Raw genomic sequence first — 13,402 nt, forward strand, 5'->3', positions numbered from 1 at the left:
TTCTCTTCCATACCTTAGCACACAGTACTTCCATTTGGTAAGCCTCAGTAAGTGCAGTTTGAATGAAAGCATGAATCTTGGTCCCAGTCCACCTTTTTAGCTTTATTTTTTGTACCTTCCTTTCATATACTTCTTGCCATTCCAGCCTACTAGCTGTCCCTGTAAGTAAGCATATCTATTTCCTTCTTGCTTTTGTTTTTCTCTTATTTCTCCTTGGACCTTGTCTCTTTCACGCCCCCCTCCCTTTTTTAGTTGATATTGCCCTATTGCTTCAGCTCATGTATTATTTCTCATCTCCCTGTAGAATCAATCTTATGCTTTATTAATAACGTATTATAAACTTAGTTTTTTTGTTCAGAAATCTTGTTTCATTAGTTTTTGTTTCTGTACTTAGATACTCAAAATGATAGCTGCTTTTATTATTTTCTGTCTGCCAGGCACTATACTAAGTGCCATCATTGTCTCTTTAGGCCACACAATAGCCTTATGAAATAGGTATTATTATTGTCCAAATTTTAGTAAAAAACTAAGGATTAGAAAAGTAACTTTCTAGAGTTTCTCAGCTAGAGAATGATAGAGTTAAGATTTGGTACCAGACTTGGTAGATGTAGAGATTTTTTTCAATGCTCATGTTCTTAACCATTACACAAGATGCATAATTTTGCAAAAACTACTTACTAAATTTAATTTTCCAGGATAAACTCCCCTTAACTGGCTGACTCAGTATGAGAAGTGATTGTTAACAGTATATTTTGAATAGGAGTCTACCCTAACAGAATGTTTCAGTGGAGGATATACCTAATAAAACTTGAATGAAACATGAATCACTGCATCATTCTAAGCAAGTAGTAGTGTGTCTATTTAAGCTGTGCTTTCTGGCTTTACCCCTGGGTACTGTAGACTTTTTTTTGTCAAGATTTAGTATGAGAAAGGCTAGAAAATTTTGATAAACCTGTGTGACAATGGAAACACATGGTGGCTAGGGAGTAGAAATGGCCAAAATTTGAATATGTGGCTTAGAAACCCCACTAAGGATTCATAGGTATCATTGATTGTAAACCGAAGTGCCTGCGGGTGCCAGATAAGTGATGTAAATGGGGAAAGCAAAAAAGGTGCCACACTAAAGAGTGTGTTTAATGTAAAAGGAGCAACTATGTTCTAGTCAATTACTGCTTTTTAGGGCACATGGCATATCTTCCAGTCTACCCTGCTCCCCAAGAAAAGGGAAATCTGGATTTTGTGTGTAATTTGCAAATTTTTAGTTGTTGTCAACTGATTCTGATTTTCATGAATCTCTGCAGGCCAGACATAAGTCTTGTGTCTGGGTTCAGCCTATGGAGTACTAATTTGGAATCTCTGGTCTAGATGATATCCTCCTCTTTTCTGCTTTTTTTTTTTTTTTTTTTTTTGAGATGGAGTCTCACTCTGTTGCCCAGGCTGGAGTGCAGTGGCGTGATCTCGGCTCACTGCAAGCTCTACCTCCTGAGTTCAAGTGATTCTCATGCCTCAGCCTCCCGAGTTGCAGGGACTATAGGCACATGCCACTATGCCCAGCTATTTTTTTGTATTTTTAGTAGAGATGGGGTTTCACCATGTTGGCCAGGCTGGTTTCGAACTCCTGACTTAAAGTGATCCTTCTGCCTTGGCCTCCCAAAGTGCTGGTATTACAGGTGTGAGCCACCACACCTGGCCCTTAGCTGATTTAGTCTTTCATTTGTTAATGTGAAAAGGATTTATTTTTTATCTGCTCTTGTGAAGCAGTATGCTAGGCTTTGGCAGTACTAAGAAGTATAGCACAGGGCCTAAGGGAATTTACAATCTTTATTAAATGAGAAGAATACATATAAACAAGATATTATTATGCTATGTAAAAAGCTCTGTAATAGAGGAAACCAGAGGACTGTACTATAAATAGTTGACTAATTGGGCACTCCTATTGTGTGTAAACCATAAAAATATCCATTGTATATGTGACATAGTAAAAAGTGTTAAATGAAGGGTACGGTTAATGAGTTTATGGGGGAGTATGATAATCTAAATTGAGTGGTACAGAGAGTAAGTGCCACTAGAGTACAAGGAAGTGGGGAGTCATTAGATAGCCATTGAGGGAAGTGGGACTTGAGTTGTGTTTTGGAGAAGAGTTAAGATTTGTGGAGGTGTTTTTCAAAGTTCAAGTGTTAAGAAGCACTTGGTTATAGTGGTTTGCAGTAGAGTGTGATAGGGTCAGAATATGGAGATCCTATGAATATATGAATGCCAAACTGAAGAGCTTGGTCCAAATTGAAGGGATAGCATACAAAGTTCGAATGTTGTTTTTCCTCATTAACTTGTCTGGCTTCAGTTTTGATTATGTCTCCCTGAGAATGCCAAATCCATTCTACTGATACTCCTTGCCGATAGCCAGCCCAAATCATGGGTCTTAACCTGTTTTGGATGTAATGATGCAGTTTCAATTGGAAGAAATAGAAATAGAGAAGGGTCATATCGTTGTTTATCGAACTAAATTAGGTAGAGAACTAATGGGTAGAGAAGGATGATGTTGCTCTTAGAACTAGAAGATCCTGAGAGGGATGATCTGGTCCTATCTACTGCTTTAGGCAGACTTTTAATATTTCCAGAGTTGGTTATTAAAGTTTCCTTTACTCAGTTTTTAAGTATTTGGTGCCTAGCATATGGCATGATCACTTTTTTTTTTTTTTTTTTGAGGCGGAGTCTCGCTCTGTCCCCCGGACTGGAGTGCAGTGGCCGGATCTCAGCTCACTGCAAGCTCTGCCTCCCGGGTTCACGCCATTCTCCTGCCTCAGCCTCCTGTTTTTGTACTTTTTAGTAGAGACGGGGTTTCACCGTGTTAGCCAGGATGGTCTCGATCTCCTGACCTCGTGATCCGCCCGTCTCGGCCTCCCAAAGTGCTGCGATTACAGGCTTGAGCCACCGCGCCCGGCCGGCATGATCACTTTTAATTTTATTTTTATACACATAGAAATATTTTCAACACTTCGAGTGGAGACAGATGGAACCTCGTTTATCTTCTCCTTTGCACAGGCCTTTTTCTATTTTACTTCCCATTCACTCTCCTTAGATTTGTTTAGAACACTTCAGCAATCTGCTGCTTACTCTTCTTCAGGTACGGAGGAGATGGATCATAGGAAAATGGGAAGTCACTTAGAACTTGTGAAGTTAGCTTGTATTGGTTGAAGAGAGGTTTGGAGAAAGATCTTAAAGTGACTGTCACCACCTTTCCAGAAATGCAGAGTCAACTTATGCAACCCAGAGGACAATATGTTGCCACTGTTGCTTAAAAAGACTCAAATACAGTTTTAGTAAACTCCCTTTCATTTTGTGTCAGGGCCTTGAAGGGAGATTACATATTAAAAATACCTCTTTGGAGTTTCCATAATTGAATGATTTTGTATTCAGAACTAGAGGAAAAGTAATTAAATTTTCAGGCTATGTGCAGTGGGCTCATGCCTGTAATCCCAGCACTTTGGGAGGCCAAGGCAGGAGAATCCCTTGAAACCAGCATAGGCAGCATAGTGAGACCCTGTCTCCACAAAATAAAAAATAAAAAATAAATTAGCCAGGCATGGTAGTGTATCCCTGTGGTCCCAGCTACTTGAGAGGCTGAGGTGGAAGGATTGCTAGAGCCCAGGAGGTTGAGGTTGCAGTGAGTTATGATCATGCCACACTACACTCCAGCCTGGTGACAGAGCAAGACCCTGTCTCCAAAAAAATAAAAAATAAAATTTCATGGTATTCACTTTGAGGAAAGGTAACTTATTAAGTTGTTGAAGGTTAGGATAATTTAAGAAAAGAAAAATACAAAAGTGGTGTGTGGGTGTATTGTGTTACTTTTTGTGTGGGTTAAAAAGGAATAATAATATTCATTATGTGTTTGCTTATTGTTGGGAAAAGAAATTTAGGAATTTAAACTAGAAATGTAATTAATATAACTACCTCTAGGGGATAGATGGGAACCAAGTTGGAAAGGATGTAGAAGGAAATAAGATTTTGAGTATACCTTTTTATATACTTTTAACTTTTGAACCCATGTACATGTTTTACATATTTAAAAAAAAATCAAAAGGGATAAAAAAAGGAAACCCTCAAACAATACAAGCAGAAGCAAGTCTAACATTGTTTTGAATTAATAATGTAATCACACAGAAAAAAACAAATTGAAGAAACTTTTGGTATATACTTTATATACCTTCATGGCATACATTCCAAGGCCAAAAATAGTTACAAAGAAATCATCAACTTAGTAGATTTGTGTTCGGTGGTGGAACTTCAGTAGAGGCAGTCTCTATCTCCAAAAACCCCTAGGAAAGAAGTTGGGAGGGAAGAAGTTAGAAAGTTGAGAGCAATTCTGAAACCATTTTAGGTAGGGTAGAACAAATGAGTACTTATATTGATTTTCGGGGGGACCAGTGGGGACAGAAACCAGGACTCACAGAAGAAAGAATGGATAAGAATGTAGCAGTTGGTTGGATTGGAGGTGGCAGTTTAAACTCAACTTTAAAATAAAAATTACATAGAATGCTTTTAAAATGAGAATTGCCAGGTCACTACTCCAGAGATTTTCAATTAGGTGCCTTGGATAGATCCTAGGAATCTGCATTAAAATAACATTTCAAGTGATTCTAGTGCAGATAAACTGTAGTTTTGAGAAACTGCTTTTGGGGATGGGGTTTTTAAGGCCAATCAGCATGGCTTCATCATATTGATTGATTAGGTGATTGAAAAAAAATCACCTAATTATTTCTGCTTTTCCACTTCACCAACTTCTTTTCTTGGGGTTATGGGAGATGGGGACTACCCAAGCTGTAAGGTCTGAAGTAACCTCTTTTCTTTGTGGGTTTTATGTGTATGTACAAGTCTTGGCTTTTGTATCTCTGTGTTTTTACATTCTAAATAGGTTTTTGGTATTTTTTTTCCCAACAGATATGTGATTACCCTTTTAAAAACATTGTATCCTAGCTTTTGGATTGAAAGACAAGGTTCCTGCCCTCATGGAGCCTGTTTATATTTTGGTAGAGAGTACAGCATGGAGGGGGAAGACCATTAAATGAACAATTGCAGATGTGATGAGAAATTCAGGATGACAAAGTTTATTACAGTGGAACCTAACTAATCTGTGAACACCAGAAAGGGCTTCCTTAAAGAACTGAAGTTTAATACAAGAATGAATTGAAAATTGATAGATGGATTTAGGTGAAGAAGATGGAGTAAGGCTGGGGGCAGTAATCTTTGCAGATGTAGCAACTTGTGGAAAGTCTAGAACCTGAGAGAGAACATTGGAGGGGATGAATGTAGAAAGCAAGATAGGGTCAGATCATGAAGAGTCTTTCAAGGCTTAAGAATATTGGATTTTGTCCTAAGTGCGCTGAAAGTTTTTAAGTGAAGGGGTAACACCAAATTTGCATTGTGAAGACATAACTCTCTGCAGGGTGGAGAATGTTGGAAGCAGGGCTGAGAGGAAGGGGGACACCAGTTAGGAAGCTGTTGTACTAGTTTTGCTGAGACTGGTTCCCTAGACTGAGTAGTCACAGAAAAGATGGGGTAAGATAGGCAGATCTAGGGCAGGCTTAGTAAGGTTTAGTGATAGATTTGTTTTAGGTGGGAAGAAAGAGACAGGAGTTAAGGATGCTTTACAGGTTTCTGATGGAGCAGTTATGTGAATAATAATGTCTTTGAACTGGGAAGGGAAAACTGGAAGAAGATCACATTGGGCATAAAGATTGAGTTTAGTTTTAAATATGTTGAGTGAGGAGTTTCTGGAGATGTGCCATTGATAGTTGGAAATATACATTAGGAACTCGAGAAAAGTCTGTCCTGGATCGAGACAGATTTAAGTGATTTGTCACAAGTGGTCATTGGGTGTAGATGAGATTAGCTAGGCAGCAGATGTAGAAATGAAAAAGACATAGGGCAGAACCCTGAAGATTTCCAACATTTAAGCTTTTTGTAGAGGAGGAAGACTGTGTAGAGGTGTGTACTTCTTTGAAGTGATGAGTTCACACTGAGCCGTTTACTAATGATACTTCTTTGTTCTGACCATCCTGATTTGTATTTTCCCCTCATCTTGAACTTTTAAGCTGGGTAGGTGAACTACAGTTTGTCTGATGCCTCTTTCTTTTTTCCCATCTTATTTTAGATTTGAATTGTGTATTTTTTATGATTCCATTTTATCTCTACAGTTCTGTTACTAGTTATCCCCTTTCTAAATTTTTTTTAGTGATTACTCTAGAGTTTACTGTATACATCTTAGTTCATTCAGGCTACTATAACAACAAAAAGAAAACCAAAAACATAGAGTCGGGGCTTACAAACAGCAAACATTTATTTTTATTTATCATAATTCTGGAGGCTGGGAATTCCAAAATCAAGATGCCAACAGGTTCTGGTGATGGCCTGTTTCCTGGTTTGTAGATGATCCTGTTCTCATTATAACCTTACATGGTAGAACAGAGAAATAAACTCTCTGAGGCCTCTTTTATAAACACTAATCTCATTCGTGAGGACACCTTTCATAACCTAATCACCTTAAAGGCTCCACCTCCAAATATCATCACGTTGGGAATTAGGTTTCAACATAAGAATTTTGAGTGGATGCAAATATTCAGTCGATTGTAATATCTTTAAGTTACTGCACTGTGCCTTCAAATAGGAGGTTATCAAGTTTTGGGGGAGACTAGGAGATAATTTAGGAAAAATGGAAATATTATAAACTATATTTAAAATTGTTCATTCAAAATGGAAATAGTTTTAGTACTACAGGGAGAAAAATGTATATTTTTAGAACTTAGATGATCTATTTTATTGAAGACTGTCAATGAAGGAAAGACTGGGGCATGACTAGCAATTTTCTTCTTTCTTTTTTTGAGACTGAGTCTCACTGTGTCTCCAAGGCTGGAGTGCAGTGGTGCGATCTCGGCTTGCTGCAACCTTCACCTCCTAGGTTCAAGTGATTGTTCTGCCTCAGCCTCCCCCGTAGCCCCCCTGTAGCTAGGATTACAGACGTCTACCACCATGCCCAGTGCTGAGTGCCCTTCGTCCTGGGAAACAGGGTGCGGCGGGAAAGGCGGCTGCCCCCTCGACCGTCACGCAACGCACATTCGTGGGGAAGCTGGCGCTAAACCATTCATAGACGATCTGCTTCTGGGTCGGGGTTTCGTACGTAGCAGAGCAGCTCCCTTGCTGCGATCTATTCAAAGTCAGCCCTCAAAACCATTTCATGTATAATGTCAGAATTGTTTAAACCACATCTTTCCAGTTTCTTTGACCCATCCTTTTTGCTATTGTTGTCGTACATTTTACTTTTACATAGTTCCAAACTCCATAATAAATTATATTTGCTTTATAAAATTTATTTTTTATTTTTTACAGTCTGAATATCTTCATACAGTCTTTTTAAAAGCATTAAATCTACCTTCATTTTTTACCATTTTCTGACACTCCATTTATTTTCGTGATCTGCATTTTTGTTTGATTTCATACTTCTGCCAAAAGAACTTTCTTGTAACAGTGTAAGTGAGCTGAAATGAATTTTTTCAGCTTTTGTTTGGAAGTCTTTATTTTGCCTTTATTTTTGAGAGATATTTTCACTGCACAGGTGTTTTTTTTTTTTTTTTTTTTTTTCTTTTCAGTATTTTAAGATGTCACTCCATTGCCTTCTGGCTTGCATGGTTTTTGAGAAGTCCACAGTAATTCTTATCTTTATTCCTTTGTATGTAATCTACTTTCTCTGACTGCCTTCAAGATGTTCTTTATTTTGGTTTTTAGCCCTTTCACTGTAATGAATTTGGGGATGTGGATTTTTACTTTATTCTGCTTGGTGTTCTCTGAAATTCTTGCATATTCTGGTTGATGTCTTGCATTTATTTTTTGAAAATTCTTGACGGTTACATCAGATTTTCCCTCTGCCCCATTCCTTTTTTTTTCTCCTTCTGGGACTTGAATACTCTTTATCATCACACAGTTCTTGGATGATCTGTTTTGTTTTTGTTTTGCCCTGTGTGAATGCGCCAGTCTCCATTTGGAAATTTCTGTTACTTTACCCTCAGAGTTGTGTCTGGTTCTTTTCCTAGTTGTGTCTAGTTTAATGATCCCCTCTGAGGAATTTTTAAAATCTTTAATCATGTTTAATGTTTTTTATTTCTATTGTTTATATTTGTCTCTTTCTTTAGTTTTCACATTTCTGTTGAAATTCTCCATCTCTTTATGCAAGCAGGTTGTCCACTTTTTTTCTGCTAGACCCTTTAACATATTAATCATAGTTATTTTAATGTTTTCTTTCCTGATAGTTCTAACACCTGAGTCTTGTCTTGGGTTTTGTTGATTATTTTATCTCTTGGCAGTCAAGTTTTCCTTTCTTTTCTACGTCTTACAATTGTTGATTGAGACCAGATATATGTGTAGAAGAATGGTAGACATTGAGGTAAATGGTACTTGTACTCGTAAATGGACAAGCATCTTTTTTCTCAGGCCGTTCTTGTGGGGATTGAGTCAGTCTGTCAGTAATTTGGATTTTTAAAATTGATAACTTTATCTTCAGTATACCACAAACTTTACAGTCCTCCAGCAGTGGGCTTCTGTTAACTTGTGCTTGGAGAGGGTGCTGTAGGATTTTTTTGTTTTTTAATCTCCTTAGATTTTAATTGTCTCTGCCCACCTTTTTACACATCATGGGGATTTCTTGCCTGATTTGTTTTTCTAAGACCACCAGAGCGGGCACAAAAGAACCAGCGAGTAGGCAAGGGTAGGAGCAAAACTGCAAATTTATTTTTGGTCACCTAGCTTCAGGGAAGAAGGTGTGGGGGTGAGGTCTGTCGGCCTCTGGCAAAGGAGGCCAAGAGAGTCACCCGGTGAAGCTCTCCGACGGAGTTCCTGCAGTCCGGACAGGAGTGAGGGACTGAGGAATGCCGCGTGGCGCGCTGGCCGAGAGCGGCTTTTCTAGGAGTGGGAGGGCAATAGGCGGGACACGGGCGTGTGGGGGGGGGGGGGGGGGGGGGCGTTCCGCAGGTGCGACCAGGTAAATCTTGGTCTCTTCGGATTGACGTCACCTGGCGCATGCCCAGTTGATCTGCACCCTCCCTGGGTGCTGGCTGCATTTTCGCGCGTACGGGAAAAGCTGGTGATAAAGAACCCGGAAGTGCGCCATCCTGCCTCGGTTCGTCCAAACATTGCCCCTTCTCTGTCAGTAGACTGCGTTTGCTTGTTATTCAGTGCTATACTTTTGGTAGAGGTGAGGGGTTTTCTCTATTGTGTTGGTCCAGCCTTAGTCTTATGCAGACCCTCAACCTTATGGTGGGCTTTTTCAGTGTTTCTTTCCCTCAGCCAAACTAGTCTTGTGTATCTGTAGTTACTTTTGGGTGGGAGTTTCCCACCTCTTCTCCAGGTGTAGCAGACCTCTACATGGTATCTGTATAGGGTCCTGGGCCCAAAATAGTTTCCTGTACCTCTCCCAGAGTTCAAGGGATTTACTTCTGCTTTTCCTCCAGCAGCACATCATCTTTGCCTATGTACTACTGGGTAAGGGTTTCCTGTCCCTCCCTAGAGGCACCAGGGTTTTGTTTCCATTCTTCGCCTAGAAGCAGTGAATCTTTGCCAGAGTCCTGTGGGTGAGAGGTTTTGCTGCCTTTACTGCAGACTTGTTTTTTTGCTTTGTAAAATCTGTGGAAGGTTGGTGGGCTTTGTCTCCTCACTCCCTATCACTGTCAATCACTTTCTTCCTGTTTATGCCACTAGGGGAGACTTTCTTGGGTCTCCTTTCCTACCCCTATTCTTTCTTAGGAACATATGATAAAGGTCTATGGAGAAGAGTGTGTGAGAACTTCTCTTGTTTCTGGGATCCTTGTTGCTCTAAAGTGACAACCCCATGCTTGGCCTTTAAAATTTTAGGTAATTTCTTTTTAACTGCTTAGATGGTGGCCATCTCTTTTTCCTGTGCTCTGCCAAAGGTGATATAGTTGTGTGTCCAGTTTCTCGTTGAATAGCCTTGCTCCTCTTAGGAATGTGGTCTGGTTGCCTTGCAATCTGAGCTCTCTGATGTAGCTTAAAAGTAGGTTTTTTGTTTTGTTTTGTTTTGTTTTAAAAAAAAAAGCTTACTTAGGGTTTTCTCTTTGTAAGAGAGCATCATTCTTTGTAGCTGTTTACATCCCAAGCGTAAATTTTAAATTTCTGCTTTGGTAATAAGATGGTCTTGAATTTATATTCTGTAGTCATCTTTTAAAAATGTTTAAAATTCCAATATTGTGCCTGAGGGAGAGAAGTTTTATTATAGGCATTCTTGTTAGACTACTGAATTTTATATTAAAAAATAAAACAGATACTATGCCAAAATATGACCCCAAAAGGTACCATTCTAAGTAATGGCTAAATGCATTTGGACCTCTTTTCTCCCAAATAGTAGCCATTTGGGAACAAACAAGATAATTTGAGAATGGATTTTGGAGCATTTAATTGAGAAGAAATGGACTTTGGGGCATATTCTGTAAGAATTGTGGTACAGTCTTACTTATTCATGAATAAATTTCTGTTTCACAGACTCTGCAGGTTTCCAAGGGCATTTTCCTGCTACCCACCTTGGGTGTTCTTCCCTGCTACAATGAGGAATTTAGATGTTCTTCCCAGCTCCCTATAGCCAGTATCTTTCCATGTGTTTTTCTTTTTTACAGACTGCGGTGAGAACCTAATTGGGTTCTGTATTTTTTTGTAATAGGGCAGTGGAATTTTTTTAAAAACATTTTTTAAACTAATTAAAAAGTGCTAATACATGTGTCTTGCAGACTATTTGGACTTTGCAGTAAAGAGAAGAAAATAGTCATACTCTTTAATTTCATGTAGAATGCCTTCTAACATTTTGCATTCTGGCTTATTTCCAAGAATAAATAAATAAATTTAAAATAAGTACCACAATTAAAGTCATAATATGTATCATAATATGCCAATTTTATATTTGGCATTTAATATTTAACATTACATTACAGGCATCTTCCTGTATCGTTAAAAGTGTTAAACACTTAAAATACTACATGTATTACATTTTATGAAATCTTCTAGAAATTATTTTCCAGTAATAGCTTCCCCTTGTAGCATTCATAATTTGAAAGTCAGAAAGATTTAAATTTTAAGCTCATTAAAAAGTTTATTCCATTTGTAATTGTTTTGCAAAGCATAGAGATGTTTAGATTTCTAATTCTGTTTTTAAAGTTGGGTTATGTTTTTAGGATTTTATTGACCTTATGGTTTTTCTTCTTTAATTCCAGAATTCCATACGACATAATCTGTCATTGAACAAATGTTTCCTTAAAGTGCCTCGATCCAAGGATGACCCTGGAAAGGTAGGATTCATTTTCTTAAAACGGTTGTCATGTTTGAATTAAGAACTTTTCCAGTTCATTGAATAGGAACCTCTGCAAAGTAGTAAGTCCCCCCCCGACCCTGCTCTAAAGCTTGTTAGAGAGTTTTAAGCTGTGGGAAGCTAACTAGTGTATAGCCGATGCACACCACAGCGCTGTTGTACTTTGCGGTTTCTAATCTTTGGTTGAAGTGTTGTGTATTAAATGAAATTTGGTGTTTGAGCTGCTTGTCAGGAACCATAATTATTACATAAAAGAGGTGCATCTGTGTGTAATTGGCAACAGGTGGAAGTATTCTCATACTGGAATAAAATAGTTTCTCTGTTATTAACCCATTTCTGAGTATAATCAAGAAGAGTATTCTCTATTTGACTCCTCTTATCTCCTGACACCATTGCATTTTTCATGTTTTTAGCGTTTTTTCTATGGTGACTCCCGCCTTTTTTTTGTTGTTTTAATAGCTAGTCAACTATAGTGTGCCCTGAACTTGGTACTAGTTGTTTGGTTTCTGAAACTTTAGAGTACTTGGTTGTACTGTATTTGGTTGTCAAGGTAAGTTACTAGATTAGGACTTTGAGACAGTGTATTTATTGGCAAGCATGATGCTTGTTTAGGTGGTTAGACTTCTTATATTTGTTTTTAGGCTAACTAATTTTGGATCTTTGTGAAATGTAAGCCTGGTCATGTAAGCACCTTGCTTAAATGTATTCCTTAGTGTCCTGGAGGTGTTTACTTTCTCTTGTAAAATGTTCTTTACTATTTTTTTCTCTATCTGCCTTTCCAGCTATAATTCACCTCATTCAAGACACATTGTGAAGAACTACTTAAAGTTTTCCAAACATGCCATTCACATGGTCTTCTGTACAAATTTCATTGCTTTACTTGTCTAGACTGTTTCTTACCTCAGTATTGAGCTGCAACATGACTTCTCTGAGGCTTTTTCGTTTCCCCATACTTCAGCTGAGTTTGTTGCTCCCTCTTTTGAGTTCCTTTTATTTTGTAGCGACCGTCGTCATTGTAGTAAGTAGCTCCTAACTGGACTCTCAATGGCTGGGCTCAATCCCTCCAGTTTATATTAACTTTCACATAGTATGCAGCAATCCTCCCCATCCCCCCCAAAAATGTTAACTTACTCATATGGTCTCTTTTTTTCAAGCTCTTTGTTAGTTATCTACTGCCCTTAAAATCTAAATTTATGCAAGTAGGGATCATGTGTACTTGTTCACTGTTTAGACCCAGTTGCTGGCACAGTGGCTGGTGGCACTGAGAAGACACCATTGTTGAATGAATGAATATACTGTATCCTCTCTTAGACTGTTAACTTCTTGAGATTAGAGATGAAGAGTTATTCATTTCTATCTTAAATCAGTTTTTCTGAAGTAGTGAATATTTTATATCACTTTTTATCATCTGTGTGCTCCGTCAAGTTGGTTCTCAGTAAGATTGAACAGATTATTATAATAGTCTTGTAAAAAATTGTTTCTCTATGTTTTTAACTTTGAGATTCTGAATAGGAATTGTTGCACCTTTTCCTTTAAAGGAGGCTTTTTACAAAAAGATAATTAGATTCTAAAAATAAATTCTTTATCACATTTCCTGTAGGCAATGAGTATATATGGGTCAGACTGAAAAATATTTTTAAGAGACTTCAGAGATTATTTACTAGAGTCCTATGAAGTCACTAATTAGGTTCTGTAAACATTTTGGTTCTGATTGGATTTTTAAATGAATTTGAAATAATTTTTAAAAATTAAAAATCAATACATATGGAGGCTTAATTCTATCATGTACTTGATTTTAACCAATTGGAGACTCTTAAAAATGTGTCATGTTAGGTATTTTTATTTTGTGTAGAAGTTTAAGCTTTTGTTCATCTTTAATATATGGGGTAAGACAGATGTGGAAAACATGTTACTCATTGCAACTCTGTTTTTTGAATCAGGATTCTCAATAATGTGCAACTAAAACGAAATACAGAAATAAATTGAGTCCTGAGAGGCTAATCAGAGCTTTCATCTTTTACCAGTAGTTTTCAGTTTTAA

At 37.9% G+C, this 13,402-nt stretch overlaps 1 protein-coding gene across 4 annotated transcripts in view; it reads left to right on the forward strand.

The window, feature by feature from the left end:
• The window catches only part of FOXJ3 (forkhead box J3), a 153,759-nt gene that overhangs the window by 62,553 nt on the left and 77,804 nt on the right, over positions 1–13,402 (forward strand). For all 4 annotated transcript variants that reach the window (XM_023221311.2, XM_023221313.2, XM_023221315.2 and 1 more), the window contains one exon: positions 11,268–11,342. In XM_023221311.2, coding sequence (XP_023077079.2) covers positions 11,268–11,342 — 75 coding nt within the window. The remainder of the gene's footprint in view (positions 1–11,267; positions 11,343–13,402) is intronic.

Source organism: Piliocolobus tephrosceles, chromosome 1 (assembly GCF_002776525.5).
Source record: "Piliocolobus tephrosceles isolate RC106 chromosome 1, ASM277652v3, whole genome shotgun sequence".
Lineage (NCBI taxonomy): Eukaryota > Metazoa > Chordata > Mammalia > Primates > Cercopithecidae > Piliocolobus > Piliocolobus tephrosceles.